Consider the following 26,562-nt stretch of genomic DNA (forward strand, 5'->3'; position numbering starts at 1 on the left):
CACAACCAGGAAACAACTCAGCTCAGCCAGAGCCAGCAAGCCCTATGCACTGACCCATTAGCCTAAAACTGTAATAACGGTCCAGATCTCAGAGCCAAGTTGCACCTCTAATTGCAGGATATGCTTTCACCAGCAGCATGAAGGCATCATAAATCAGAAACATAATGATTAAAATAAGGACGCTAACTAAAGTCTTTTAAAGTTGCATATGATGGTTTTCGTGCAGTGAGCACATTCTTGATGAATTGAATTCCCATCCCTTAAAATGAAAAGCCAATAATAACAATTCTTTTCAGTTTTAATGATAAACAGAAATCATTTGCTTGACCTTTCTTCTCACTTGGCAATCTAACATGCAGTAATCGCTAGCAGTGATAAATTACTCTAGACTCTTGCTGTTCTTCTTTTCAGCTGATAAGAAGTTGAAGGTAATGTGTTTGGGATCTCCATGCTGTTGTTGCAAATCTCTACTTTAAATTTAGGCCTTTTTGTTATCAAAACCCACAGGAAGAGAAAGAGCACGAAAATGAAGAGGAAGAGGAATGTGTCGCTAAACAAGAAATCAGAACAGAGTCTTCGGGGTGTGGAGCAAGAAGGAAGCTCACTCCTTCTTAGTTCAGATATTGCTTTTTTGTGAAGTGAAGGTGGAGTGAAGCATCTAATGTCACTAATCAACGTGTTCCCCATTTGGTCTTCTAACCAGTTCTTCAAGTACATAATTCCACAGTCGCAATGCCATGGATTGCTAGATAAATTGATGATACTCAGTGCCTGAAGATTATCAAACGCTCCTGCAGGTATTGTTTCCAGATTGTTGTTCTGGAGGTACAGTTCTTGGGTTGAACTGGGTAGAAGTGGAAGAGTTGCCAGCTCTCTGAAGCCACAGTCCACTTTTAGTGGGTTGTGATCTGGTGGAGAGCATATACAAGGGTGCGGACAGGAGTTTGCAGACGTGGCTTCAAGGAACAGAAGTATCAGTAATCCTATTCCTTGACTTGTGACCATTCTGAAAGTTGAAATCATGGCATCAGTGCAAAGAAATAAGTCACAGCACATTCATGAATGTGTACTAATGTATAGTATTTTTTCAAAGAGTTTAATTTAACAAGAAATAATGCCTCTCCCCTCCCCATTCTATACTTTTGCAGCTGAATCAATTGTTCCTTTCTTCTATAAAGGGAGGCTCCAGTAGTGGCTGATATAGATTTCCTACACTTTCCTGTCAAAACAGCATGAAACGTGCATATAGATTGTCTTCTGTATGCATCACAAAGTGGCATGGGTGCATGCCATTGTATACTCTCAGGTGTGCTCTTGCCACTCATTATAGTCTACACATAGGTTTTGCACACTTCCGTTGCAGTTTTATCTCCCATATAGGAAGTCTATATCATGGGGAAGGGGAAGATTACTTTGGAGGGAATAATTTATTGTTTGTTTTACCAGGCCATCGCAGAAACATCAGATTGAGGATCAGTTTAGCTTTTGATTTAATGTTTTCCTCTATGGAACATTTTGGAATTATCTCTGGTGGGCATATCCAAGGAGACCACTGCCAGAGTGGGGGAGAGAGAAGGGGTAGGGAAAAAACACTCCTTACTCTGAACTACATCTCCGCTTCCTGTTCCTTATGGGGTATCTCTTTTATAACTAAATACTAACCTCTGAAGGGACAAGAAGAGTCGTTCTCCAAATGTGGGATTAGACTTGATAATCTTGTCTGAAGAAAGCAGATTTCAGGGAGTTGGTGGAGCTTGTTGTTCAGAGGTGGTGAACCTGACGCTTTCTGTAGAGAATTCATAATAATTTTATATATCACACATTTCATATGTAAGCATCACCATCCTACAGATTTTGAAGAACAGTGAGTGCAGGAAATAAGTCAAGGTGGCAGTTCAAACCAGCATCCCTCTTCTCCATGCACTAAATAGATGTGCCTGCTTACAGATTTGTTGATGGTTGCAAGCTTCACTGCAGTGTTTGGCCCAGATAGATTAACATCTTGGAAGAAAGAGTTTTTAACTTTTGTCCAGTAAACTTCGTTTAATTCAAAAGACAGCTGAGTTTCCTTGTGTATAAACAGAAAAACCAATACCATGTTTGCAGGACATGTGGGACTGATCTAAATACAACAAAGCCTCACATACAATAATGCCCTGTGGGCTAGTTTTTCAAATTATGGAAGGGTGTCCTATGGGGTTGGAGGAGGGACACATGCGAGGCATGAAGATTTAGCTAGGGAGAAGATCCTATGGCCAGTACAGCCTACCTTAGGATAAATTGCAGCTTTGTTCCCAATTGTATTTTCCTGCATGTGGTTTTAAGACAAAAGCAAAGCTGCCCTGTTCTGTTGTTCTTGAAATGGCAATGTTGGAAAACTATCCTGTCTACATCTCTTAGCACATGGCAGTGATCTGCACATATAGACCCACATGCTTACTTGTGGAACTGATGATTTTGAGTTGGTGATGTTGACAGTGACAAGGCAAACCCGGAAAAAGCCAAGATACCAGTGACTGGATCTGACATGTGGTTTCCAAAGTCACAGAGCGATACGCTCGGCAAAAATTTTGAGAAGCATTCCCCTAAGGCCAAGTGGTCGTCCTAGCATGGTTTTTCCTACCCAGGTTAATAGATGGTAACCAGAACAGGATGAAGAAACAGTCACAGATTGTTCCTGGTCTGGGGAAGGAGGGTATCAGAGAGGAGCTCAGCACCCTGCTAACAAACTTTGAGCACCACCCACTCCACTTTTGAGAACATCCCTTAATTTCTTGTGTGCTTTCACTTTTTGATGCAGCAGTTCCTGCTGTGTTCTCTAACGGGAGCTAAAGGCTTATCTGTAGCAAATGAGCAGGAAAACCTTGTGATGCATGAAATGCATAGAACAAACCTTTCATAAGATCTAATTATGTACCATATCGTGAATGAAAATGTTAAAGCAAATTACAGCCATTAATGTTAAATTACCCCCTGTGTTATGATTTATGCATGCTCCAAACATGTTAATTGTGGTTGGCTCATTTGATAAAGGAGATCAGTTTGTTTATTTTCACTGGAAAAAACCTAGGTACTTTTATCCAAGTGAAACCAAAGTACTTTACACAGTAGCATTTAAACTGTCAGTTACCAAAATCAATGGGTTGCTAAAGAAATAATACTTGATTAGAATAATAATTTCAGGTTATCCTACTATATTACTCAGGGCCATTAATTTTGTTAGTTAACAACCAAATGCAAAACCTTTTAAAATACTGAGATGCCTAACAGTATACAATGAAAAACTTTGCCAACACCATCTTAAAAAAAAAAAGACCAAGAAAGGGAAAAACGCTTAAAACATTCAAACTTTTTCTTTGCTACCATGGGCATGCAGGTCCCTTAAAAAAAACTTCTTGTGCTTTTCTCTCATTATTTCTGCTATGTGTGGATATACCATAGGGTTCATTTGGACACCACGTCATGGACAGCACAGAGAGCATGAGTGCGGCTACTGCAGAAAGAAAAGACACATAGAGATACTGACACTTACCTCAAGTCCAAAACACATGAGGAGATCAATCAGTTCCCAGCTCTGCATTCTTTTATTTTTGGTTTTTTAGAGTATTTATGTTGATTTTGCAGCAGGATTCACTGCACACTCTTCAGTACGTACAAGAGTTGGTCAGCAGACTACTTGAGGGGCTTTTCGCAAATCCCTTGGAGAAGTCTTTTTCTGTATGTTCCATTTTAGATCCATGACATAGTAATTTCTTGCCTTTCTGCAGGTTGTGGCAACAAGGACTGTAATCAACAGCATGCACTGTGCAGCTGGAGTTGATTGGCTGCGTGGGAAGTGGCCCAGTGCTCCTGAAAGAAGTGGCTGGGCAAGATAAGCTGGTGACGCTCCCTCCATCCTCTTTCAGAGCCTGCTAGCTCCTGCTCTGGAAGGATTCCCCCAGATAAAGGCACAGTGGTTCCCACCTGATAAGGAGAATTCTGCTTATTGGAAAGACTGCTGCTCCACAATGACTTCTGGTAAGACTTTCATAAAAAGACTTGTTTCCAAAGAAATACTGTCACATTCACCATTATGCACCATATTCATACCTGGACTTTCAACAGCTTCCAAACACAGAAGTCTTCTCATTCATTCCTGGGCTAGTCCATTTTAAGTTGACATGAGCTCTCTGAAGTCTGAAGTGTCATCACAGCCATGGAAGATGGCAGGATCCCCAAGGACGTGCTCTGGGGAGCTAGCTTCAGGCACCAGGCCCCTTGGCAGACCAACTCTGCATTACAAAGGTGTCTGCAAAGGTGACATGAAGGCTGGCAAATTTAACCTGGCCATGTGGGAATCCCTTGCAGATGACCACAGTGCCTGGAGACAGGCAGACAGGTTGTGTACCCACAGCAGTGACCAGAGGAGGAATGACTGCTAGGAGGAGCACAGAGAGAAGAAATGCCATGGTACACCTGTAGTGCAGCAAAACCTTTATCTGCCCCCCACTCCTACAAAACACCTGTATTGGCTTCTACAGCCACAGCAGGTGCTATAACCTTCCAATAGTTTGACTTTACCCCCAAAGGCGCACTCCTCCATTGTCTCACAAGACAGATGGATGCCAACCAATTATATATATATTAGGAACTGTGTTTATCCAAATGCAGCTAGGCTCCAAAGGATATGATTCTATACTCAATTATTTGGCAATAAATGCAGGACTTTAGTAGGACTTACTTCTCAGTTGACATGTGTATGACTGTGCTGTCGGTTGTTTAAAGTTTCTTAGAGAGTCCCTAATTATTACAGAAATTGGCACAGTTGTAGCTTCAGTATTCCATCCATGCTGCAAACAGAAATCAAGGTATCCAGACTTTTGGATCCTTGATTCTGATCCAGTGACCCTGCCTCTCTGCCTCCCCCCCCCCCCGATTGGATTTCAGCTGACTAGTGCTAGAAAAAAAAATCTGATGATCGCCCAACTATCAGCAGTGGTGACATTTTGATGTTTTCATTTTTAGATTTTTGGCTTTCTGTTCTGTCTGCCTTTAAAAAATTATAGCACTTTAAAACACAATGGCACTTTAGAAAAAAGTACTTCAGTGCAAAATTTAAAATAAACATTTCACCAAAATTGTGTGTTCAGGCACATTGACCCTCCCTATATGAAGCCTACTAGCATGGACAGAACATTGCATGATGCACATACATTGACTTTCCACATTTTGGTGGCCATAGCCATTTTCAATTTCACATATAGCTTCTCATATAAAAGCAATGACTGGGTAGTATTAAAAGACCCAATCTGGAAGCACCCCTGCTGTTGACAAGAGAGAGTTCCTACTTCAGAAATGGTGGACAGAATTCCTGCTCATGGAGCAGCCACTCACTTCTTCACCCAATACCCTTTTCTTAAATTCAGGTATTATGCCATCCTCATAAGAGCTGTTGAGAAGTAACATGGGTCACTGCCATAGCATCCTCTGAAACCAGAGGAGAGGAACCTGTGGCCCTCCAGATATTGTTAGGACTCCAACTCCAGCCAGCCCCAGCCAGCATGACCAATGGTCAGGGGTAATAGAAGTTGTAATCCAGCAACATCTGGATTGGAAGGTTGCCCATCCTTGCTCTGAAATATATCTGGCATTAAGTGAGAATTTAGCATCTCTCTCTCTCTCTCTCTCTATGTGTGTGTGTGTGTGTGTGTGTAAGTAATGAAACTGGAAAGAGACAGAATAGCTGTGGAAACATGCCACAGAACTTGCTGAGTGTGAGCTTCCAGCATGCTTTATTTAAACCAACAAACACCTTGCTCGTTTTTGAGGATTTATGTCCTCTTAAATAACAAAAGGCATCCTGGTGCATCCTAATAAAGCCAGCATGGTGTCTTGAAGCAGGGGGTGTACAGAGCGTTACAACTGTAAACTCATAACTAACATTATTGCAAGCAAAGTCACTATTGGGCTTAGTGGTTAGCAACAGTATGCAATGGATGAAGACTCATCAGTAAAGAGTACTAAAGTTTCAGTGACAAAGCCATGAAATTCAGTCATCCATTTCCTGAAGACAGACATGCTTAAAAGACAAATACTTTTAGAACTGGTACTCTCTATTCAGAATATATTCATGGGGTATATGATACATTAATACACACCATAAATTCCATCCCAAATAATCATTTGATATCACAACAGGCTTTTGGTTGGGCTCTAAAATAGCTTGCTATAGCACGTTAATAAATGATGCAACATAAAAGAGATATAACAGCAAACAGAGCCGTCTAATCCAGATCCTTTTTAGGCAAGAGCATGAGTTTAAGGTTCTAAATTCTTTGGCCTGGTACCCAATTTAGTTTGAGATTAACTTAAACTCTATTTTTTCATATACATAGCTCTGTTTGCATAGCAGTGATATTATTAATTATCTTTGGGAATGTTTATACGGTTGAGTGCCACAGCAGCAGAAGCCATGGTGCACGAGAGCACATTTCCATTACCCCATGCTATGGTATTAGCACATGTAGTAATAATTACTACATAACCATTTACACAGCCAACAGAATTTGGTTATCCTTGGTTTCACCCCAATGGCTCACAGAAACATCAAGGGTAGGAGTGTGGTTATTGCTGTGGAGAACTAGCCCTATGCCAGGTAGGGGTTAATTTTTTCTGACAGTTAGAACCCTCAGGGGCGGGCTTAACCTGGGTATAAAACACCCCTCCCAGTGGGCAGTGAGGCAGTTAAGTGCGGGGAGTTGAAGTGTGAGTCAAGAGATAGAGCTGGGAGTTTAGAGTCTTAGGTGGATGTTAGCAGAGAGGATAAAGAGATTGTGAAACGCATTGTTATTGATATTTAGTTTACTATTAGAGGTATTAGGCCGGTAATATTTAGAGGTATTAGGCCGGTATAGGACAACTGTTATAAGCTTATTGAACAACCTTTTATTTATCAGCAACCACAAGCTTTGTACGCAATAAACATCTTTTTAGTTCACAATATCCTCGTCTGTGGTGAATGAAGTAAGCAGGATCCAGCTAGTAGTCTGAAGGGCTGCAGCTGGGGGACTGTTTGTCGTTGGTGCAGCGCTCATAGACCGTAAAACGTCCGGGGGTGGGCTGTACAGGGCGAAGGGCCCGCGACATTAAAGTGGTGGCAGCGTCGGGACGAAAGATAGTCTTAAAGTGGTGGTCACATTGAGATCAAAGATCTAAAGTGTTGGCAAGAAGTGCCAAGGTACAAGAAGGATTTAAGGGTGACGCATTGTGTGAAGTGTGAGGCTTAAAGAGGATTTAAGCAAACTTCTGTGAGACTCTACAATCTAGTCAGGAAAGGGGATCGCATACACCTGGAAAGGGAGAAGGGGAATTCAGAGAGGAATTACCTGGCCCTAGGGTGTGGTGTGATAGCGCCTAAGACTGTGAGATTGTGAGAGAGTTACAAAGATACTTTGCGTTTGAAACTATTTCAGGCAGAAAGGTTTATAGTGAGAGGTCGGAAAAGTACGCTGGACAAAGTGCACTGAGGTAACTTTAGGCGTGACTTTGGACCTAAACTGTGGAAACTAAGCCTGGAGAAATAGTTTAACTGAAACATCCTTGATTTAAGTACAGAAATAATACCACCAAATAAATAGAAAATGCCACCTAGAAAGACTAAAACAGCTCTTAGGGACTCACAAGTAGAAAGCTCTGAAGAAGAAAATGGGGTTTCCCAGATTGAGGAAACCAGTACTGAAACAGTTAACAAAAATCCTGCTGAGGGGACTAGTTTTAAAGCCTCAGAGGAATTTGAGAAATGGAAACTTGAGAAGGAATTTAATTTAAAAATAGAACTAGCGAAATTACAAGCTGAAGCAAAAGAGAGAGAATTAAAATTACAAGCTGAAGCAAAAGAGAGAGAATTAAATATTGAGAGAGAGAGAGAGAGAGAGGCAAGAGAACTGAAAGAGAAAGAAATGACCTTAACTATTGAGAGAGAAAGAGAACGGGAGGAAAGAGAATATTTACTAGAAATGAAAAGACTTGAATTATCAGCTGTAGATAATAGAAACAACAACAATAGTTCCACACAAAATCCTAGCAGGGTGGATTTAAAAAGATTCCCTGACTTCAGAGATAAAGACGACCCTGAAGCGTTTATCATTTCTTTTGAGAGGGCTTGTGAGGATTTTGAAGTAAAAGATGAGGAGAAAATGCAAATACTGAGAGCTCGTATTAGTGGAACATTAACAGAGATTTATTCTCAAATGCCATCTGATCAATCTAAAGATTTTGAAGCATTTAAACAGTTGGTTTATGTGAGATTCGGAATTACTGCAGAGCAACTGAGACAAAAGTTTAGAACAATAAAAAAGTGCGTGAGGAAACATTTGCTCAACTAGGAGCTAAAACTACAAATTATTTAAACAAGTGGCTAGAACAGGAGGGTGCTGATTCTGTGGCGAAAATAAAAGAGGTGTTCGCATTAGAACAATTTTATGACACGATTAATACCCATCTGAAGTATTTAATTAAAGAAAGACGACCTAAAACCATCCGGGAAGCTGCTAATCTGGCAGATGAAATAAATGAAATCCGAGAACACGCTTATGATGCCCCAAAATATAAGGACAAACAGTGGGAAACAAATAAGTTTAAGAGAATGCAACCGCCCACAAAGTTTACCACAGAAACTGCCAAGAAAATTTTTCCCGCCAATGCAAATGTTCCCCATAACACGCCTATGACAATGGGGGGGACTGAGGGAAAAGTAAATAAATATAGTGAGGGTAAAAGGCCTGAATTAATCTGTTGGCAATGTGGGAAAAAAGGCCATAGACAACTGGACTGTAGAACTGAAATCAGAACTAAGAGTGCACATAATATCCCTCAGAAGCAGACATATTGTGTCCAAACTGTGGAGACAGAGCCAACTGCCAACATGGTTGCCACGGCAACCGAGGCCCAGTCAGAGGCTGAGGAGTTACCAGTGGCCCAAGTTGTGAGGTGCTATATAATTCAACAAGATGACATGCTATTACACAAAACAGGAGAAGAAATTTGGGTGAATGGTAAACAATATAAAGGCTTAAAAGACACAGGGTCTCAGATTAGTATTGTACATCCTGATTTATTAAAGCCAGAAGACTTTATTAAAGACAAAACAATCAGTTTAAAAGGAATATCAAAACAGCCAGAAATCTTGCCAGTCGCATTAGTTAATCTGACATATAAACAATGGTCTGGAAAATGGCAAGTAGCAGTTTCACCAGAAATCCCAGCTCCAATGTTAATCGGGTGGGATCTCCTTGACCATGTACAGAGTGCATTTGTAATAACTAGGGCACAAAAACTGCGACAGTTACCTCAGGAGGAAAGGCCTGATACAATTGCTGAACTGACACAAGATACAAGTATAATGCCAGTTACAAATAGTCAAGCAGCTAGTTTTGCAGCCAAGCAGAAACTAGATACAGATTTACAGAAATATTTTCAAGCCACAGCCGTGAATACAGTATTAACCCCTGAAAGCCCGGAGCGGTTTATAGTCAACAATGGGTTGCTATACAGGGAGATTCTTTTAAAGCCTAATAGAGGGGGTAATGAGATCCACAGGCAACTGGTAGTACCAACTGAATTCAGAACCAAGATAATACAACATGCACATGGCAGTATCTTTGGAGGTCACTTGGGAATCACCAGAACCAAACAAAGGGTGTCCCAAAATTTCTTTTGGCCTGGGATGGGCAAGCAAATAAAGTTATTTTGTCGAACGTGCCATACTTGCCAATTACAAGGACATGGGCAAGATAAAACGAAAGCACAATTATGCCCCTTGCCTATAATTTCCCAACCCTTCCAACGCTTAGCAATAGATATTATTGGACGACTGCCAAAAGCCAGTCGCAGGGGACATCATTATTTATTGACTATTGTGGATTTTGCGACTAGGTATCCGGAAGCGATTCCATTACGAAACATAGAGACTGAAACAGTGGCTTCAGCTCTAATAAGTTATATGTGTCGGCTAGGGTTTGCAGAACAGATCGTGACAGACCTTGGAGCCTCATTTACCTCTAAACTGATGCAGCGTTTGTGGGAGAGGTGTGGGATAAAACATATCACCAGTACCGCTTATCACCCTCAGACGAACGGCTTGGCAGAACGTTTTAATGGAAGCCTGATAAGAATGCTGAGGGCATATGTAACGGAACATCCTCACGATTGGGATGACAATATACAAGCCTTATTATATGCTTATAGATCCATACCCCAGGAAAGCACGGGTTTTAGTCCCTTTGAATTATTGTTTGGGAGAAAAGTCAAGGGTCCCCTAGATTTATTAAGATTTAATTGGGAAGGACGGCCGGTTGGAGATTCGGAGAATGTAGTTGATTACCTATTTAAATTGCAAAACACTCTCAAACGATCACTAGAACTGGCAGGAGAACATTGCAAGGTTGCTCAGCACAAACAGAAAGTTTGGTATGACAAAAGGCACGTGTGAGATCTTTTGAGCCAGGACAGGATATTTTATTAATCAGACCAGTAAAAGGGAATAAGTTACAACTGACCTGGGAAGGTCCTTTTAAAATCATTTCAAAAATGAATGATGTAAACTATATAATTCAATACGGTGAAGGCAGGCGGGTCGTGCATGTGAACATGATAAAGCCTTATTATAAAGCAGAAGGGTGGTCATTATTTGCTATTAAAGAAGATTCCCGAGACATGCCAATACCTTGTTGGGAAAGGGAGAAGAAACCCTGTCCAATAACTGACATTAAGTTGGACCCCCAACTAACGCAGTCCCAACAAGAAGATGTAAAACAAATTTTGACACACTATGCACCCACGTTCAGCAATAAACCAGGTATTGCTAAAGGGGTAATGCATCAGATTGATACGGGCGATGCCAAACCCATTGCATTGGCTCCGTACAGGATTACAGGCCATTATATAAAGACTGTAACCGAGGAAGTTCAGGAGATGTTAAAAGCAGGCATTATTGTTCCTTCGAGCAGTGCATGGGCAGCCCCTGTTCTTTTATTAGATAAGCCCGATGGAACTATAAGATTTTGTCTGGATTTTCGCCGTCTTAACCATGTGACAAAATCAGATGCCTATCCTATGCCTAGGCTCGACAATTTAATCGAGAAAATTGGAAGCTGTAAATACATATCTAGTTTGGACTTAACAAAAGGATACTATCAGATTCCAATGCACCCAAAAGATAGGGAAAAGACCGCTTTCAGAAGTCCTATCGGTTTATATGAATTTACAGTCATGGCGTTCGGTCTAAAAAACGCACCAGCCACTTTCCAACGCCTCATGGATAAAGTTTTAAATGGGTTATATGACTTTACAATTGCGTATCTTGACGATATCGCCATATTTAGTAAAACTTGGGAGGAGCATAAAGGGCACTTAAAAATAGTGCTACAAAGAATCCAAGAGGCAGGCCTAACCATCAAGGCGGCAAAATGTCACATTGGGGGCAGTTCTATCAAATATTTGGGTCATATGATTGGGGATGGGCAGATTAAACCCTTATCTGCAAAAGTCGAAGCCATCGCGACCTGGCCGAAACCCACAACCAAGAAGAAAGTGAGGGCATTCTTGGGACTGGTGGGGTATTATCGTAAATTCATCCCCAAATTTAGTGAAATAGCTGCTCCTTTGTCTAGTCTGACAGGGAAAAAAATAACAGACCCCATCACGTGGACAGCAGCCTGTCAAACTGCTTTTGACAAGCTGAAGAACGCACTGATATCCCAACCAATACTAGCTACACCTGATTTTGGCAAGCCATTTACGGTCTACACTGACGCGTCTAATGATGGACTTGGCGCTGTGTTATGCCAGCCGGGAGCTGAGGACGAACTACATCCGGTCGTCTACCTCAGCAAAAAGTTGTTGCCTCGGGAGAAACATCTGTCGACGATCGAGAAAGAGTGTTTGGCCATCATCTGGGCTCTGCAACGTTTAAAGCCGTATCTGTGGGGACGAACATTTGAACTTTGTACGGATCACTCACCGCTGATCTGGCTACGATCCATGAAGACCAACAGCAAGTTAATGAGGTGGGCATTAATCTTGCAAGACTTTGATTTCACCATCAGATCAGTAAAAGGAACCCTGAACATTGTGGCTGATGCGTTGTCTCGAAAACCAGGGAGCCACGGCTGATCCGAAGACAAGACATCACCACAACGATATTGCATGTCACTGGTACTATGTAATATTGCATGTATATAATGTTCACAACCATATGTACTTTTACTGAAGATGTAACTGTTTATGCTATAGTTAGGTAATATAGGTAAGAGTTATAAAATGTATTGTTTATGTTAATGTTTGAAAATGTTGTTTGTATCAGAGGGATACTTTGGCTAGTAACTCCTCTGATACAAACCTAAAAAGGAGGGAGGTATGTGGAGAACTAGCCCTATGCCAGGTAGGGGTTAATTTTTTCTGACAGTTAGAACCCTCAGGGGCGGGCTTAACCTGGGTATAAAACACCCCTCCCAGTGGGCAGTGAGGCAGTTAAGTGCGGGGAGTTGAAGTGTGAGTCAAGAGATAGAGCTGGGAGTTTAGAGTCTTAGGTGGATGTTAGCAGAGAGGATAAAGAGATTGTGAAACGCATTGTTATTGATATTTAGTTTACTATTAGAGGTATTAGGCCGGTAATATTTAGAGGTATTAGGCCGGTATAGGACAACTGTTATAAGCTTATTGAACAACCTTTTATTTATCAGCAACCACAAGCTTTGTACGCAATAAACATCTTTTTAGTTCACAATATCCTCGTCTGTGGTGAATGAAGTAAGCAGGATCCAGCTAGTAGTCTGAAGGGCTGCAGCTGGGGGACTGTTTGTCGTTGGTGCAGCGCTCATAGACCGTAAAACGTCCGGGGGTGGGCTGTACAGGGCGAAGGGCCCGCGACAATTGCCATTTGGGAAAACGTAACTACGTACATTGTACAAGTTCTTATTTAATCAGCAAGAACAAACAGAATATAACTGGTGCTATTTCTTTAGCCTAAGGGACGTTTAGTCATGGCTCTGTATGCGCTTGGAGCCTGAACAAACACAACCTTTTAAACAGATTACTTTGGTAATCTTACTGAAGAGCTATTAGTCACTGCAGCAGCTCATTTTGATTTCTGTTTTTCCGGGTCATGCAACTGCAGCAGTGGGACTTCAGAAGGATGTAGCTTCCTGGCAGCTTGGGAAGTTAATTTTTTTGAGTATCGTAGAATGCATGTTGCTAAAATTAAGACAATAATTGCCACAAAAATAAGAGCAAAGTCTCTCCAAAAGAAATCAAGGCATTTGATTGGTTGAGGCTTCCTACATCCTTCCAGTTCATTCCCAGTCAGCTGACTCAAGGCTCTCGATTTTACAGAAGCTGGAGATGCACATTGAAGGTTGGCAAGAGAAGCGTTACTGAAGTCTTCCAGCCACTGCTTGAAATATAAAATAGAGCAGTCACAGTGCCAAGGGTTGTTGGAGAAATCAACTTCTTTCAGGTAAATTAAGTGGTCCAGTGCACCAGGAGGAACCGTGGTCAAACTGTTGTTTTGCAGATGAAGAATGTTGATGGTATGGCAAGAGTGGCATAATTCTGATGACAGGGGAGGCATATCCTTCAGCCCCATAGAACTGCAGTTTAATATCCAACCCCTTAGGTCTTCCTGCTGCTCACACAAACAGGGAGGACAGGGCTTGGGTTGAGCTGTGCTTAATAACAGTAGCATGACTTGTATCCCAGCATTGGAGGAGATATTTACTTTGTTCATGACTGCAGCTGTGGGACAAGAATATGCACAATGCAATTTGTTGCTCTGTCTTTTACAGCAAAACAAGAATGCAAAATTTTGCCCACTGGATTCTACCAACAGATATTCTAGAATTTATTTGAAATATGCTGCACAAATTGCTCCTATACAATATATGGCATTCAGCATCCTCAAATGATATGGAAAAGTGGCAACAAGAGACGTAGAAGAGACTCAAGCTGCTTTTGTATAATGTTCAGGATTACCCCAAGTATTCCTGATCTTCATGGACTACAGTTCCCATCATCCCTGAGCATTGATTATGCTGGCTGGGGCTGTTGGGAGTTGTAGTTCAGCAACATATGGAGGGCACTACATTGACTCCCTCTTGTTTAACCCATTATTTTAGAAAACGGTGTTGCCCAGAGTACATGGCTAAAAAAAATGGGGGGGGGGATATTTGAATAGCAACTCATCTGGTCAGTGGTTTTGGTTCAGGAACTTGATTTTCCATTGAAATATCAAGGTAACAGAGGATAGAAGATGATCAGTGTCTGCTGTACCAGCCACTGATTCATGCCTTTCCATATGTTCAGAAGTGCTAGGATGATTTCTTTGCACTGTTCAGATTCCTCATTTTATTCGGATTGGTTGCTGAGCAGTCAGAAGCTTCAGTGTTCTCATTTGTGGCCATTTGCCAAAAAAAATAGTTTAAAAAAGATACTTCGTGTTTAGAAGAAGCTGGTTTTATATAGGGCTGAAACTTCAGCACTTCCTACAATATGCATATAATGACTTATTGAACTAGTTTCCTGAACATGCCAAACCATGAAGAAAGACTTAATGCAGGGTATGTGTCTATATCATATTGTCATGTGATGAGGATTTTAGTTTTACCATGCATTAGATGGAGATGTAGGTTAAAGTGGTTGGTGGTTTGTATCTATCTACTTCTCTCCAAATTACCCTATTTTCCTTTCTCCTCATCTTTCTCTGTTCTGTCTCTGAGGGCCGACTCACACATGCATGCTCACCATATGACTGCAGCAGCAGCACCATAGTGATTTTCAAGTATGAATGGATGCATCACAGATCAAGTATAGATAGAAATTCCATAGTACCTGATTGATGGTACTTTAAATGCACAGCTTTCCAATGAAGTCAACACGCTGAGCTGAAGTGCTGAATTATCATGTGATTCACAAGAATATGCAAAACCAGCTTGGAGTTCTATGCCATTTCTCTTGTGCCCATCCTTTCTTTTTATTAACAAATAGCACTTTACATGACCTGAATACCCTGATCCATCTTGTTGTGCTTTAAAAAAAAAAAGTGTTTGACTAGTTGTGCTGGAATGAAGATTGCCAACCCATTGAAAGCACTGTAGTGAAGATAGATGGTGTTTTCTAACTTTTTATTCTGATATGCATTGGAATTACATCTATGGTTCCTGATCCACTAAAATATATGCATGCTTAAGCCTGCTTATGTGCATGGATCTATCTCCTTAGCTGGATGGGGGTATTTGTATATAGTGGTTGTTTCTTATAGATGTCACACAAAATGCAATGAGTCTAATTTTGGCAGGGTAAATGTGGAACTCTGTGTGTGTGAGTAAGAGACACACACAGAGAGACAGTGCATGGTACTGTTGAAATAATGACATAATTACTTCACAACAAGCAGAATTTAGGGAATATAATTCATCTTACATTATCACCCTGCCAGCTCAGTAATGTAAATTGCCTCTAAGCATCTTTCAACAGAATAGTCACATATATAAATACATTTTTAAGCACAATGAGTTGGATCAGGGCAAAAGAGGAAGATCCAACAGAAACACCAGTTTTTGACCATTATGTTTAGGATAGCTTTCCCCAGCCTGATAGAGTATTATTTTCAGCCTTTTAAAATGGCTTATGAGTCGTGGGGTGGGGGGTGGGGAGCATACATACTGAAAGTGTAATGAAAGTTATCTACTCTGGTACAGAAGGGTCTTTTAAAGTTCATCTCTATCATTGTGAAAAATATAGGTCATGTTTCCTGAGCCACAAGTTTTATTATTACATATATTAGGCAGATATTTAAGTTAAAGAAAACAAGTTTACAGCACACACTTCTGAAATGAAATGCTTTAAATGTGCTGAAAGCCACATATTTAAGGAAATAACTGGCTTTTATCTCTAAAAGTGGGCAATTCACCAGATCGGCATCACCACATTTACTCCAGAGCTTAATTTTATATTGGTGAGAACAAGAGTTACAAGTCGAAACAAAATAGAAAATTCTTTCCAGTAGCACCTTAGAGACCAACTGAGTTTGTTCTTGGTATGAGCTTACTAGAGTAAAGCCCAGTAAGGGTCAAACTCGGCAATATGTTAATCATTTCCTTAAGCACAGGAATTTTCTTTCAAAAATAGCTAGCACAGGGACCCAGCCCAGATTAAGACCCAGGCACAGGCATTAGCAGGCTTTAACCCTTTGTCTCCCATTGTGGCCCCAGTCTGGTCAGAGGGCCATGCCACATCATTGAGCTATGTAGCCATAACAGTGAACTAATCATACACTTCATTCCACTCATGGGCGTAGCCGGGGGGGGGGCAGAGGGCAACTGCCCCCTAGATCAGTGTTTTTCAACCTTTTTTGGGCAAAGGCACACTTGTTTCATGAAAAAAATCACGAGGCACACCACCATTAGAAAATGTTAAAAAATTTAATTCTGTGCCTATATTGACTATATATAAAGTAATTTTTCAATTTTTCCCACGGCACACCAGGCAACATCTCACGGCACAGTAGTGTGCCGCGGAACAGTGGTTGAAAAACACTGCCCTAGATCAAGTAAAACAATAGAAATACTTAACTAAGTGACCATTCACATCAGTTCTGCCCACCCTAACAAAAATCCTGGCTACACCCAAGATACCACTGCAGTGGTTTTCTCCTGGAATACTGATAGCTCACAAAAACAACAGTAATTTGTGTGTGTGAATCTATCCAAGGAGAGAAATCTAGTGGGAAATGAAAAGAGAGTTTCCAACTGCCAAATAGAAGTAGCAACAAATGCTATGCAACAAGAGTATCCTGTGTGATTTAATAAGAAACTTAAGTAATGCCAAGTTTTCTCATAGAACTGCAAACTAAAAGATGGTTGAATTGCACACCTTACCTTATTTCTTAAAAAAAGAAAAGAAAAGAAATGCTGGCGTCTTCCCACTGAAGCTTCTTCCAGTCTTGCAGCAATGGCCAAAGTAGAATAATTCCTGAACTCCAGGAAGGAAGAACTCACCACATAAGCCAAGCCTTCTTCATTATCTGTTTGAAAGTGGTTGCCTTTTCAAATGCATAATGCCAGCCTCCTAAGTGAGTAATTCTTTTGTTTTCTTCTATATTGGGTTCAGCAGGCAAGAAAAAATAATTCCCAATACTTGTGGAGTATATTTTGTTTGCTCCCTTAAAGACAACGAAAGGTTTTAGCAAGATGAAATTCTTTGTTTCTCATCCTTGGCGCTATGTACTTTTTCATCAGCATCAAATTTTCTTTATCCTTCTTAAAGTACATTACTCAATTTAGGCTATATAAGCTTTGGGAGCTAGTGGAATTGTAACCGAAGAGCTAGAATGAGCCTCGAGGCCATCTAGTCTATATCCTGCACCGAGGAAGGATTTATCATATCTTAATCCCCATACAGATTATTGTGCAGAGAGAGCAGAGGTAAGCAAAGATGCATTATGCCGTAGCCATCTTTAAATGGCTGAGCTGCCCCTTTTGCTTAGCCAGGAAAGTGTAAGACCTATGAGTAGCTGAGCGCCATTGACATAGGAGTCCATTAATCAGAGCAGCAGCACTCCCATATGTTCATCTGATTCTGCAGAGTTGATAAGATCAGCTTTATTCACTGCTGCCAATCAGAGTGGATAAAACTAGACTAGATTGACCAACATAAGTTACTTTCAGGCAGCTTCATAGAATGCCTTGGTTTGTGTTGGAATGGAAAAAAGATTGTCACATTTCTTTCTGCTGGAGGTCATGGTATCATCCAAACTAGAAGAGGGTACTTGGCCAACTAGGAAGACAAGGACCCAAGTCCTTTCTCCATCCCCTTTGTTAACACAACTGTATTCTTAAACTAGATTAACTAGATTTCTGAGCCAGGTGGAAGATGGACCCTGCAAGAAATATGTAGTGCATGTGGCAGTCTCCCATAGGGTTGTCCCTTATGTATTGCCCAAAATGAGAAAACTAATTACAAAAAAGCAAGAGATATGCATAAAATTTGAATGTGCTAACTAATGTGGAGAAAGGCAAATGTGCAAATAATTACTATAATTTACATTTTAGCATAGTGGAGAAAACTGACCGCCAAACTGTTGATGGCCAAACTTGGGTCAGACAGCCCTCCCAATAGAGGACTGTGCTTTGAAAGTCCCCCTAACAGAATATTGTCATCTGTAAAGGAGAATATTTCTCTACTCAATTGAAGCCAGCTGCAAAGAAGCTTTTTTTTTTGCTTAAAGACTCTTTCCCCTGTACTTAAAGGTCAGGAAAGAGAAGTGGGCCATTTAGTTGTCCATGAGACCAGATTTGGCTTAAAGGCTGCTAGTTGCCTGGTTTATGGGTTGGTTTGTTTATCATTAAAAACATTTACAGCTCAGCCTTCATGTGTACGGATACAGAGGGTGTTGGGACACACCATAAACTCTCTCCCATAAGCAATCTCTCTCTCTCTCTCTCTCTCTCTCTCTCTCTCTCTCTCTCTCTCACACACACACACACACACACACACACACACTTCTTTAGGTATATACGCTGGTTGGCATTTAAGCTCTGCAGTTCCCTTCGTTGCTTTCATTGGGTGGAGCAGGGAGCTCTTGAGAAAGCCTTGCCAGCTTCAGACCACCCTATGAGATCTTTTCAATGCTTTCATCTATAGTCTCAAGAAAGCTTCACTGGTTTCAGATATCCAGAGAGAAAGTGAAAGGGATGGCTACCACCTGAAAGCATCCAGACCCTCGAGTGACTTCTGCCTGGCAACTTCTTCTGCTGACTTCAGCCTGCCATCTTCCATGGGTTTCATCTATTCATGAATATCCACCATTCATACACATACACACCTCATTTGTCCTGACCACAACTGAAACCTCCCATTTTTATAGGGGCCATTCATTCACACAAGCATACGCCAGCCTACATCCATGAAAAACACCAACAAAAAATGTTCATCTTTCACTCTGCACCAGTTCACATTCATGCCCTGGCTTCAACTCACAAATATCCACCAGCTTCTGTTGACTAGCTTCCAAAGGTGAAATTCAAGCAGCTTACACCCATGAACACCAGCCAGCTCCAGCCACTGGCTTCTGAATATGATCTTTATCAGTTTCCACCCAACAACACCTGCCAGCTTCCGTTAAGTCCATCACTAGACACCAGCCATTTTCCAACTGTGGGTATTGGCTGTCTTGAAGCTGCAGTCCTGCTCAGCAAGTGACCTTGCCTTATTATCGCTCCATAGCATCTCACAACCAGATGATCTCATCCGTCCATCAGCCAATTCTTCTCCTACAAGTGGAAGAAAACAAGGCAATGCTGAATGTCACAGCTGTTGCACACTGTGTGTTCTGTTGGAGAAGAGGAAAAGACCCACCTTTATGTCCACTCAGCTGCCATGTACGTTTGGGATGTCACAGGTAGGCTGCAGCCAATGGCAACAGGTGGGGATACATAATCATAATCTTGGGACTCACAACTGTGGGTGTACCACAGCAGTGATTTATTTGTGTGCTTGTTTAGCATTAAAAATAATAACGTCCCCCACCTCTGCGTAGACTAGAGTCTATGCAATAATTTGCAGCCAGCTCCCACCAAGCTGCTCACACAATCAGCTTAATAACTTTTTAAAATAGGGGCTCTCACCCACCTGGAAATTCAAACCCTCTCCCTGCCACCTGGGGCCAGCCAGGCAAACTTGGAGACTTCACGTCAGGCCTGGGGGGTCTGCCAACCCTAATTTTGCATGTCTTCAACCTGAGCACCCTGCCTCTTGCATGATGATAAACTGTTGTTTAGTAAGAAAAATGAGGAGGCAAGACAAGCTCTTGACTTTTAAAATTCTGCCATACTCCACAACTTGTCTGAGATTTTGTTTAATTATTATTTACTTTCAAAAACTGGCCTGAAAGGACTCCAACTCTTACTACCCAGCACCTAAGATTAGTTGGTAATCTTCCCTTAAAAGATGATTTATGGCACACATTTGTTTCCTAACATTTAAGAGCATCCTGAAACAAAGCTACAAGAATAAAAAAGACAGAAAACCCCATCGGATCTCTTTAGAATAATAATCATGGGAGAAAATGAGGCAAAAACCAACAGCAACCCATTAAAATGAGTAGGCTGCCTCATTGTCAACTACAAAGCAACAAACTGTTTCTGAAGAGACTGTTAAATGGAGTGGTTGAGCAGGGAAGATCCATTCAATGTAGCTTAAAAGTCCTGCTACTGTGCTCTCTTCGGCAGCACATATACTAAAATTGGAATGATACAGAGAAGATGAGCATAGCCCCTGCGCAAGGATGACAAGCCAATTCGTGAAGCGTTGCATATTTTTTAAAAACTGCCACTTGTTCTTAGCAGCTTCTGTTCACATCATCAGAACTTGGTGAGCAGAACAGATATGGGCCACTTCAGCATCTCCCATCCATGTCTCTTGGTCCTATGTATAAGGTGAAGCAACACTCTGGGCCTCCCCAAAGCTAAAGTCTGCTATATGTAGAAACAAACCTCTTGCTAAGCACCACACCCCCTTTTTCATTTATCCATCCACAGTGGCAACTTTTTAAAATCACGTCTAGCTCATCTACCAGGCTTGGGGAGGACTTTAAGATGTTGGATGTCTCCGGTTGTGTACACACTAACCTGCATGCAGCAGAAAAAATGTACTTTTCTTTTTCCTCAACCTGGAATCATTCATTCTTATCCTCAACATGCTGCTGTCAATCTAGACTGATTCTGAATCCTGCTGTCCACAAGGGTGGGTGTTGCTGCTTGATATACATTTGAAAACCATTTGATTAGGTTATCCACACCTTTTCCTCCCTGGCACATGCTCCAGGTGAATGAAGAAGGAAGTGGTGGTTGTGATCTTGGTATGCACCCACCCACAACATTATTGGGCAGGTGTGGATATATCCCTCTCCCTTCCCCATTCCCAGGACTGCCTACACCTGTTTTCGGGTGGACATGCAGATGGTAATGCAGAAGGAATCTCCAATGAGCTTCTGTTTTAAGAATGAAACAAGTTGCTCAAGAAGTGCTTTTCAGGAGCAAAAATGCAATAGAGCTAGATTGTGCATAGATTATGTAGACAAAATAAGTATTCAGTCTCCACTGATTCAAGAGGAAAGTGTCATGTGTGTGCAGACTAAGTGTATGTAATGGCAAATAAAGCCTGGAGATTGTGACCTTTCTGTAGGACACTCGGGGTTTTCCCCTCAGGCCATAGGAGAGCTAGGATGTAGCAGAAGCTAGCAATTTTTCCACCCTCTTGTGTCCTCAAAGCTTCCTTCCAAGAGAGTGTTTTCTTTTGGGGATTGATTATTCCATCAGCAGTGTGAGCACAGCTTGTATTTACTTGCAGGGAGATTCATGCATACAAATGGCAGTGTGCTTGAGCTCTTGCTGTTCTTCAGGAGTCGGGGTTCAGGGCACCTCGATTAAACCTAAATGTCTAGATGAAATCCATAACTGGTCTGCTCAGGTCAACCTGTGCAAAGTACACTTACAGAGAACAAGCTACTGACCTCTCATTAAGCAAATACTGCACTGTGGTCTCATTCATTGCTGTGAGTGATTTATGCTGCTAAGGCAAAATACCCTTTCATTCCTGGACTTTTACAATTCTCAGTCTTTTTACCTGCTTCTTCACTTCAGTTGCCTGGTGATTTTATTATTCTAATTAAACACCAAGCAGCTAGGACTATTGCCTCAGACAATCCACCTCTGTTGAAACACACCCTTCTGTAATTGGATTACTATAGAATAACATACTGGGGACGTAGATAATAAAGACACAGGAGATGCACTATTTGGAACTCCCCTGGATGCTTCTTTTAACTAATTAGCAGTCACATCATGGTGCCTGCTTGGGGAAGTGGGGCCAGGGGAGGAGTGTTTAACCCTTTTTCTTAGCTTAACCCTTGAAATAGATGGATGCATTTATTTTAGCTTTCAAATCATTGGGGGGGGGGGGTTAAAGACCAGTTAATCTTAAGATGAAAGACTAACACTAAATTCACTGCGGCTCCATCAGCAGTTTTAATTTAAATGTTCTGTGCATAGATAGTGTCATGAAGGTCAGTGGGGCCAAGCATATTGGTATGTTAGACTTGAAATGCTGTCACTCAATATACATCTTAAGTTTCTGTTTTATTTTAAAATGCAGATTCCATCCCTAATGCTGTTATTTGATCAGCTTATAAATTAAACCTGAATGCTTGCATTAAAGGAATTTCAGTGAGATTTAAGAAAAAGCAAAAACCCTAGGGTGTTCAACTTTTTCCCAGCAGGGGTCGCTGAAGTAGTTTTGTTCATAGTGGCATGCATGTGGAAAGAATGTGTGCAATGAAATGGCTTAGGTCTGCTTCAGTTTTGTAACATGAGAAGCAAATTTTGCATAGGAAGAAGGGTGTCAGTTGTTTGTCATGTGTAATGTCATGTGTAAGTGTGACAGCATGTCACATGTGCAGGGATGCTGTGGGCAGTTGTAGCTTTTCAGTGCTCCTGAAGTAGATGTGTGCAGAATTTTCATATGCAACTCTCTATAGAGGGTTTGCACACTTTAGCCTACCTTTAAGTTTTCTCTGTGTAGGAAATTCCTTGTTTTTTATATTTAAAAAAAAACCCAGAGAGAGAGAAATCATGCTGAGTTTAGCTTCATGTTGTTCTTCATTCCAGTGAACAGAGCAGACTCCAGGATAACAAGTTTCAGAAGAGTTTTTATAACAAGGAATCTGCAAGCTCAGATAGATCTTATTCATCGTCCAGTTATAACGTTGTTGATCTGTTAAGGAAGAAATATTTAGATATATGTGTACATTGTAAGATATATGTGTACATTGTTAGTAGACCTTTCCGGGAATTAGACCTGCTGTAACCATATATATATATATGTGTGTGTGTGTGTGTGTGTGTGTGTGTGTGACTATATCTACTGGGTATATCTATATCTATATATCTATATCTATCTCTACCGGTATATCTATATATCACATAGTTCTTGCATAAGAACTATATCACATAGTTCTTGCATAAGATTTTTCTTCCAAAAGACCACAACTATCGTTGCTTAGTGGCATTTCAAGAGTTGGACACATTGCACTGTTGTGGGACTTTCCACTTCCTTTATATCCTGTTGAGGGTAGAAGAGGAATTGCCTCTAAAGCAGGAGTGGCTAACCTAGGGACCTCCAGAGGCCACTGGGCTACAATTCCCATCAGCAGCAGGCAGCATTTCCAAAGGGTGAAGATGAAAGCAGTAGCAGTCCAAAAAGGCCTACAGGTAAGATAGTGTGAATTCTCTCTTCCTTTGAGCTTATTCTTCCCTGGAAGACATAGTGCTTCCACTCAAATTTTGGGCTGTTGCTCTCAGCCAGTGTCAGATGCTGTTTTGCCTTTTCCTCTTGCTCATGGTCTGAGACTCAGTGCAAACTTTTCCCTTTAGAGCTGTTCCATGTTTCAGAGTTTGCCCTTGAAGAAGGGTCAAGCAGCTGGTCTCTAGGTCTGACCCCCCAAGCATGCCTTTTTTTTTTTAAAGGCTAATAGCACTAATCTTCCTTCATCCTCGTGCCCCTTTTAGAATTAATCAGATTCAGCTTTCACAGCTCTTGGATAGCAGTCGATAATCTTGAGAGAAGAAGTCAATAATTTTAATGCTCTTGCCACGTGCTTCAGTAGCTGAGAGTGTTGTCAGTCAGGGCCCTGCTGAGAAGCATTGACGGATTGTGTTGAAAAGGAGCTGCCAATTCCATTTTGCTTCTTGCCAACAACAGGTCCTATTAATGATCCCCCAGGTTTAGTGCTGGGGTTTACATAACCAGTGCTCGCTATCCACTAGCTTACAGAGCAGGATATGGGAACATAGGAAGCTGCCTTATACCAAGTCGCACCAATAATCCATTTAGCTCTGTTTTGTCTACACCAACTAGCAGTGGGTATCCAGAGCTTCAGGCAGGGAAGATTTCCAGCCCTAGTTGAAGATGCCAGGGGTTGAACTTGAGACCTTCTGCATGCAAAGCAGATACTGTACCACTAAGCTGTGGTCTTTCCCTTGCATCAGACATGATACACACATGTTCTGAGTGACGTACAAGCATTTTGGAGCTGTGGGGTGTAGGTTACAGTGCTGATCAGAGCTAGCTCACCCATGACACAGGCTGAAGAGCACTGCCTCAAGTGGCAGAAGTGCAAGAGGCATTCCCCCTAATAACATTTTTTGTATGCAGTTTTGTTTAATACACACATTTTTGCTAAGCAGTTTTCCTTAATATAATGCATTTTTGTATGCCATTTTCACCAGTATATGCCTGTTTATGCACACTTCACCCATGTACGTGCATTTTTGTGCTTAATACTTGGCTGGAGAACTGCATTGCAAATTTCAGAGAAGTGCAAATTTCAAATGATGTTGTGTTTCATTTCATGTGCTGTTTCAGAAAGGCTAATTGGGAAAGTTCACCTTGAGATGCAAAATGGATCTATTTTCTCCTCCATCCTTAATGTCTGTATTCCTTTACCTTCTTCCAGATAAGCGAATGACTACTATTAACTCCTGCAAGGAAAGGGCGGAAATGACCATCTTGAGAACTGTGAGAGGAGGTCCTGGGAGGAGGAATGTGTCTCTGCATCCTCCAGAATCCTTGTCATTTATCTGCCCACTTTACACCCACTCACACACCATAATGATAGGCGTTTTAATAATCAAACATCAAGATAGATATTTTCCCCAGGAATCAGATAATTAAATTAAAGCTTGTTCAAACTGAAATGTTAATCCAGAGGATGGTTATGATTGGGAGGTGGGGGTGGGAAGGACAGAATCCCCTTTTAATCAAATGGCATTATTAAGAAAGTAAGCATCATGCTCCACACACTAACACTTGGCTAGTCTAAGATTAGTTGGCTTGATTGAAAATGTAAGCCTGTCCTCAAGCCAGTCAGTAAGTATATCTGAGAGTGGAGAAGAGCAAGGGGTGCCAAAGATGTGTAATTGACTTTTCCCACCCACTGCATAATAACGCTGACAGGATCATAAAAGATGCAATAAGATTAAAGAGCACTTGGAACAGTTTGTTTTTGTTTTTCATTAAAAGAACTTGGCACAAAACAGAGGCTTTGCCCCCAGCACTGCGCAAGTGCTGACATTTTCTGCCTGATGAGCAATAAGTGCAAGGGCTGTGTGTTGCGCTTTACCATCACGCTGACAGTTTGTTTTCTTCAGCAGCAATTAGGAATGAATTTGTGGCTGATGCAAAAGAGGGAGAGTGAGAAAAGCCAAGCAGAGTGACCTCCACATCAGACCTCTGCTGCGCGGCTGTGATTAAGTAATTTTTAAAAAAACCATTACATCTCCACTTGCATTCATATACACCGTGTCATACACCCACCTTTTTCTCTTAGAAGAAGCTAATTTGGCTAGCTACACACACACACACACACACATATATAAAATTTTTGATTTTTATTTCAAGAGACTCTTCAAAATTCCTCCTGAATACCGGTAAGTATTACAAGCCGCTAATCTGATAGTGTACAGAAACTCTGGTGCTTTCAGAGTTTGAATCAGACATATGTATATATTGTGTACATTCTCAGTGATTATCATAACTATTACCACTGCTTTTTCCCTAAAAAATTGTTTAGGGGTACTCTCATTTTCCTACTCATATTGAAATACTGCCCCTCAATGAGGCCAAACTTAGATTCACAAAATGTTTAGGGGTATCTGTCCCACTGCGTCCCCCCAGACTGACTGTTACCATCACAAATGTTTTGCAGTTGCAGGGTCTATGGGATAGGCCATTTTCCATGCAGATCCAACATATTTTTAAAGCTTGCAAAGTGGTTGCTTTAGTTAACAATTTCCTTTCATTTTTAATAAATATCATTATTTTGCTATGAAAATAATATTGAAGAAAAACTCTGCTATTAAAGTCTCCACACTCAGAAACAAAAACTGGCATCAGAGCAATAAAGAGACTATTCATTACTGCTCTTCCACCCACTCATCAGGAAGAAGCAAAATGAGATGAACCTGCAAACAGGAAGTATTTAATTAAAGGCAAAGGAGCCCTGAAGAATCTTTGAATGTAGTCCTATGCATGTTTACCCAGAAGTAGGCCTCACTGAGTTCAATGAGACTTATTCTCAGGAAAATGCGCATAGAAGTTCAATGTAAATAGTGCTTTACTTATGTACACTAGATAGGTTGGTGCTGCAACTGCATTTTCTTATAAAAACATTGCAAGTAGTCAGTTCTGAAAAAAACACAGAGAGACAAACCTTGAATGTAATGGGCTGATAAGGACATAGTCTGGATGCTCCATAAAAGTGAATAGACAACGATGGCAATTCCAGAGAATTAGTATGGAAACATCCCATGCCAGTGAAAATATAAAATGCATTGGCTCTGTCAATGTGAACGTGAAATCTGGGTGGGAGACAGTGTCCTTCAGAGATCTCAAGCTGTGGCTATTTTGCTGCACATGCCAGCATTGTGTTATAATGATAGAGTAGGGTTTTTCCTCTGGTGGCTTTTCTAAGTC

At 41.2% G+C, this 26,562-nt stretch overlaps 2 protein-coding genes, 1 long non-coding RNA gene and 1 other non-coding gene across 5 annotated transcripts; 2 read left to right on the top strand and 2 right to left on the bottom strand.

Moving 5' to 3' along the window:
* Window positions 1-280: 280 nt before the first annotated feature.
* Window positions 281-3,653, bottom strand: LOC117041744 (platelet glycoprotein IX-like). Of its 2 annotated transcripts, XM_033140820.1 has the most exons (3): window positions 3,533-3,653; window positions 1,663-1,786; window positions 281-1,006 (listed from the first exon to the last, which is right to left on the bottom strand). In XM_033140820.1, the coding sequence occupies exon 3, from the start codon at window positions 1,003-1,005 to the stop codon at window positions 385-387; it is 621 nt and encodes a 206-aa protein (XP_032996711.1). In that variant the 5' UTR covers window position 1,006; window positions 1,663-1,786; window positions 3,533-3,653; the 3' UTR covers window positions 281-384. The 2 variants fall into 2 exon arrangements, with proteins under 2 accessions (XP_032996711.1, XP_032996712.1); XM_033140821.1 differs by lacking the exon at window positions 1,663-1,786.
* Window positions 3,654-4,462: 809 nt separating this feature from the next.
* LOC117041746 lies at window positions 4,463-19,552 on the top strand. The gene is made up of 3 exons (XR_004426004.1): window positions 4,463-4,529; window positions 13,369-13,492; window positions 19,258-19,552. It is a non-coding gene; the product is annotated as an uncharacterized LOC117041746 (long non-coding RNA).
* LOC117041745 (platelet glycoprotein IX-like) lies at window positions 12,929-17,008 on the bottom strand. Its single transcript, XM_033140822.1, has 2 exons — window positions 16,911-17,008; window positions 12,929-13,770 (listed from the first exon to the last, which is right to left on the bottom strand). Exon 2 carries the CDS (start codon window positions 13,760-13,762, stop codon window positions 13,115-13,117), a length of 648 nt encoding a protein of 215 aa, XP_032996713.1. The 5' UTR covers window positions 13,763-13,770; window positions 16,911-17,008; the 3' UTR covers window positions 12,929-13,114.
* Window positions 19,553-20,245: 693 nt separating the features above from the next.
* LOC117043045 lies at window positions 20,246-20,352 on the top strand. The gene has a single exon (XR_004426132.1). It is a non-coding gene; the product is annotated as a U6 spliceosomal RNA (small nuclear RNA).
* The last annotated feature ends 6,210 nt before the right edge of the window (window positions 20,353-26,562 follow it).

This window comes from Lacerta agilis, chromosome 2 (genome assembly GCF_009819535.1).
Source record: "Lacerta agilis isolate rLacAgi1 chromosome 2, rLacAgi1.pri, whole genome shotgun sequence".
In the NCBI taxonomy this organism is placed as follows: Eukaryota; Metazoa; Chordata; class Lepidosauria; order Squamata; family Lacertidae; genus Lacerta; species Lacerta agilis.

Coding starts and splice junctions, on each gene's coding strand:
- LOC117041745 (XM_033140822.1), bottom strand. CDS start 13,762: ATGAACAAAGTAAATATCTCCTCCAATGCTGGGATACAAGTCATGCTA.
- LOC117041744 (XM_033140821.1), bottom strand. CDS start 1,005: ATGGTCACAAGTCAAGGAATAGGATTACTGATACTTCTGTTCCTTGAA.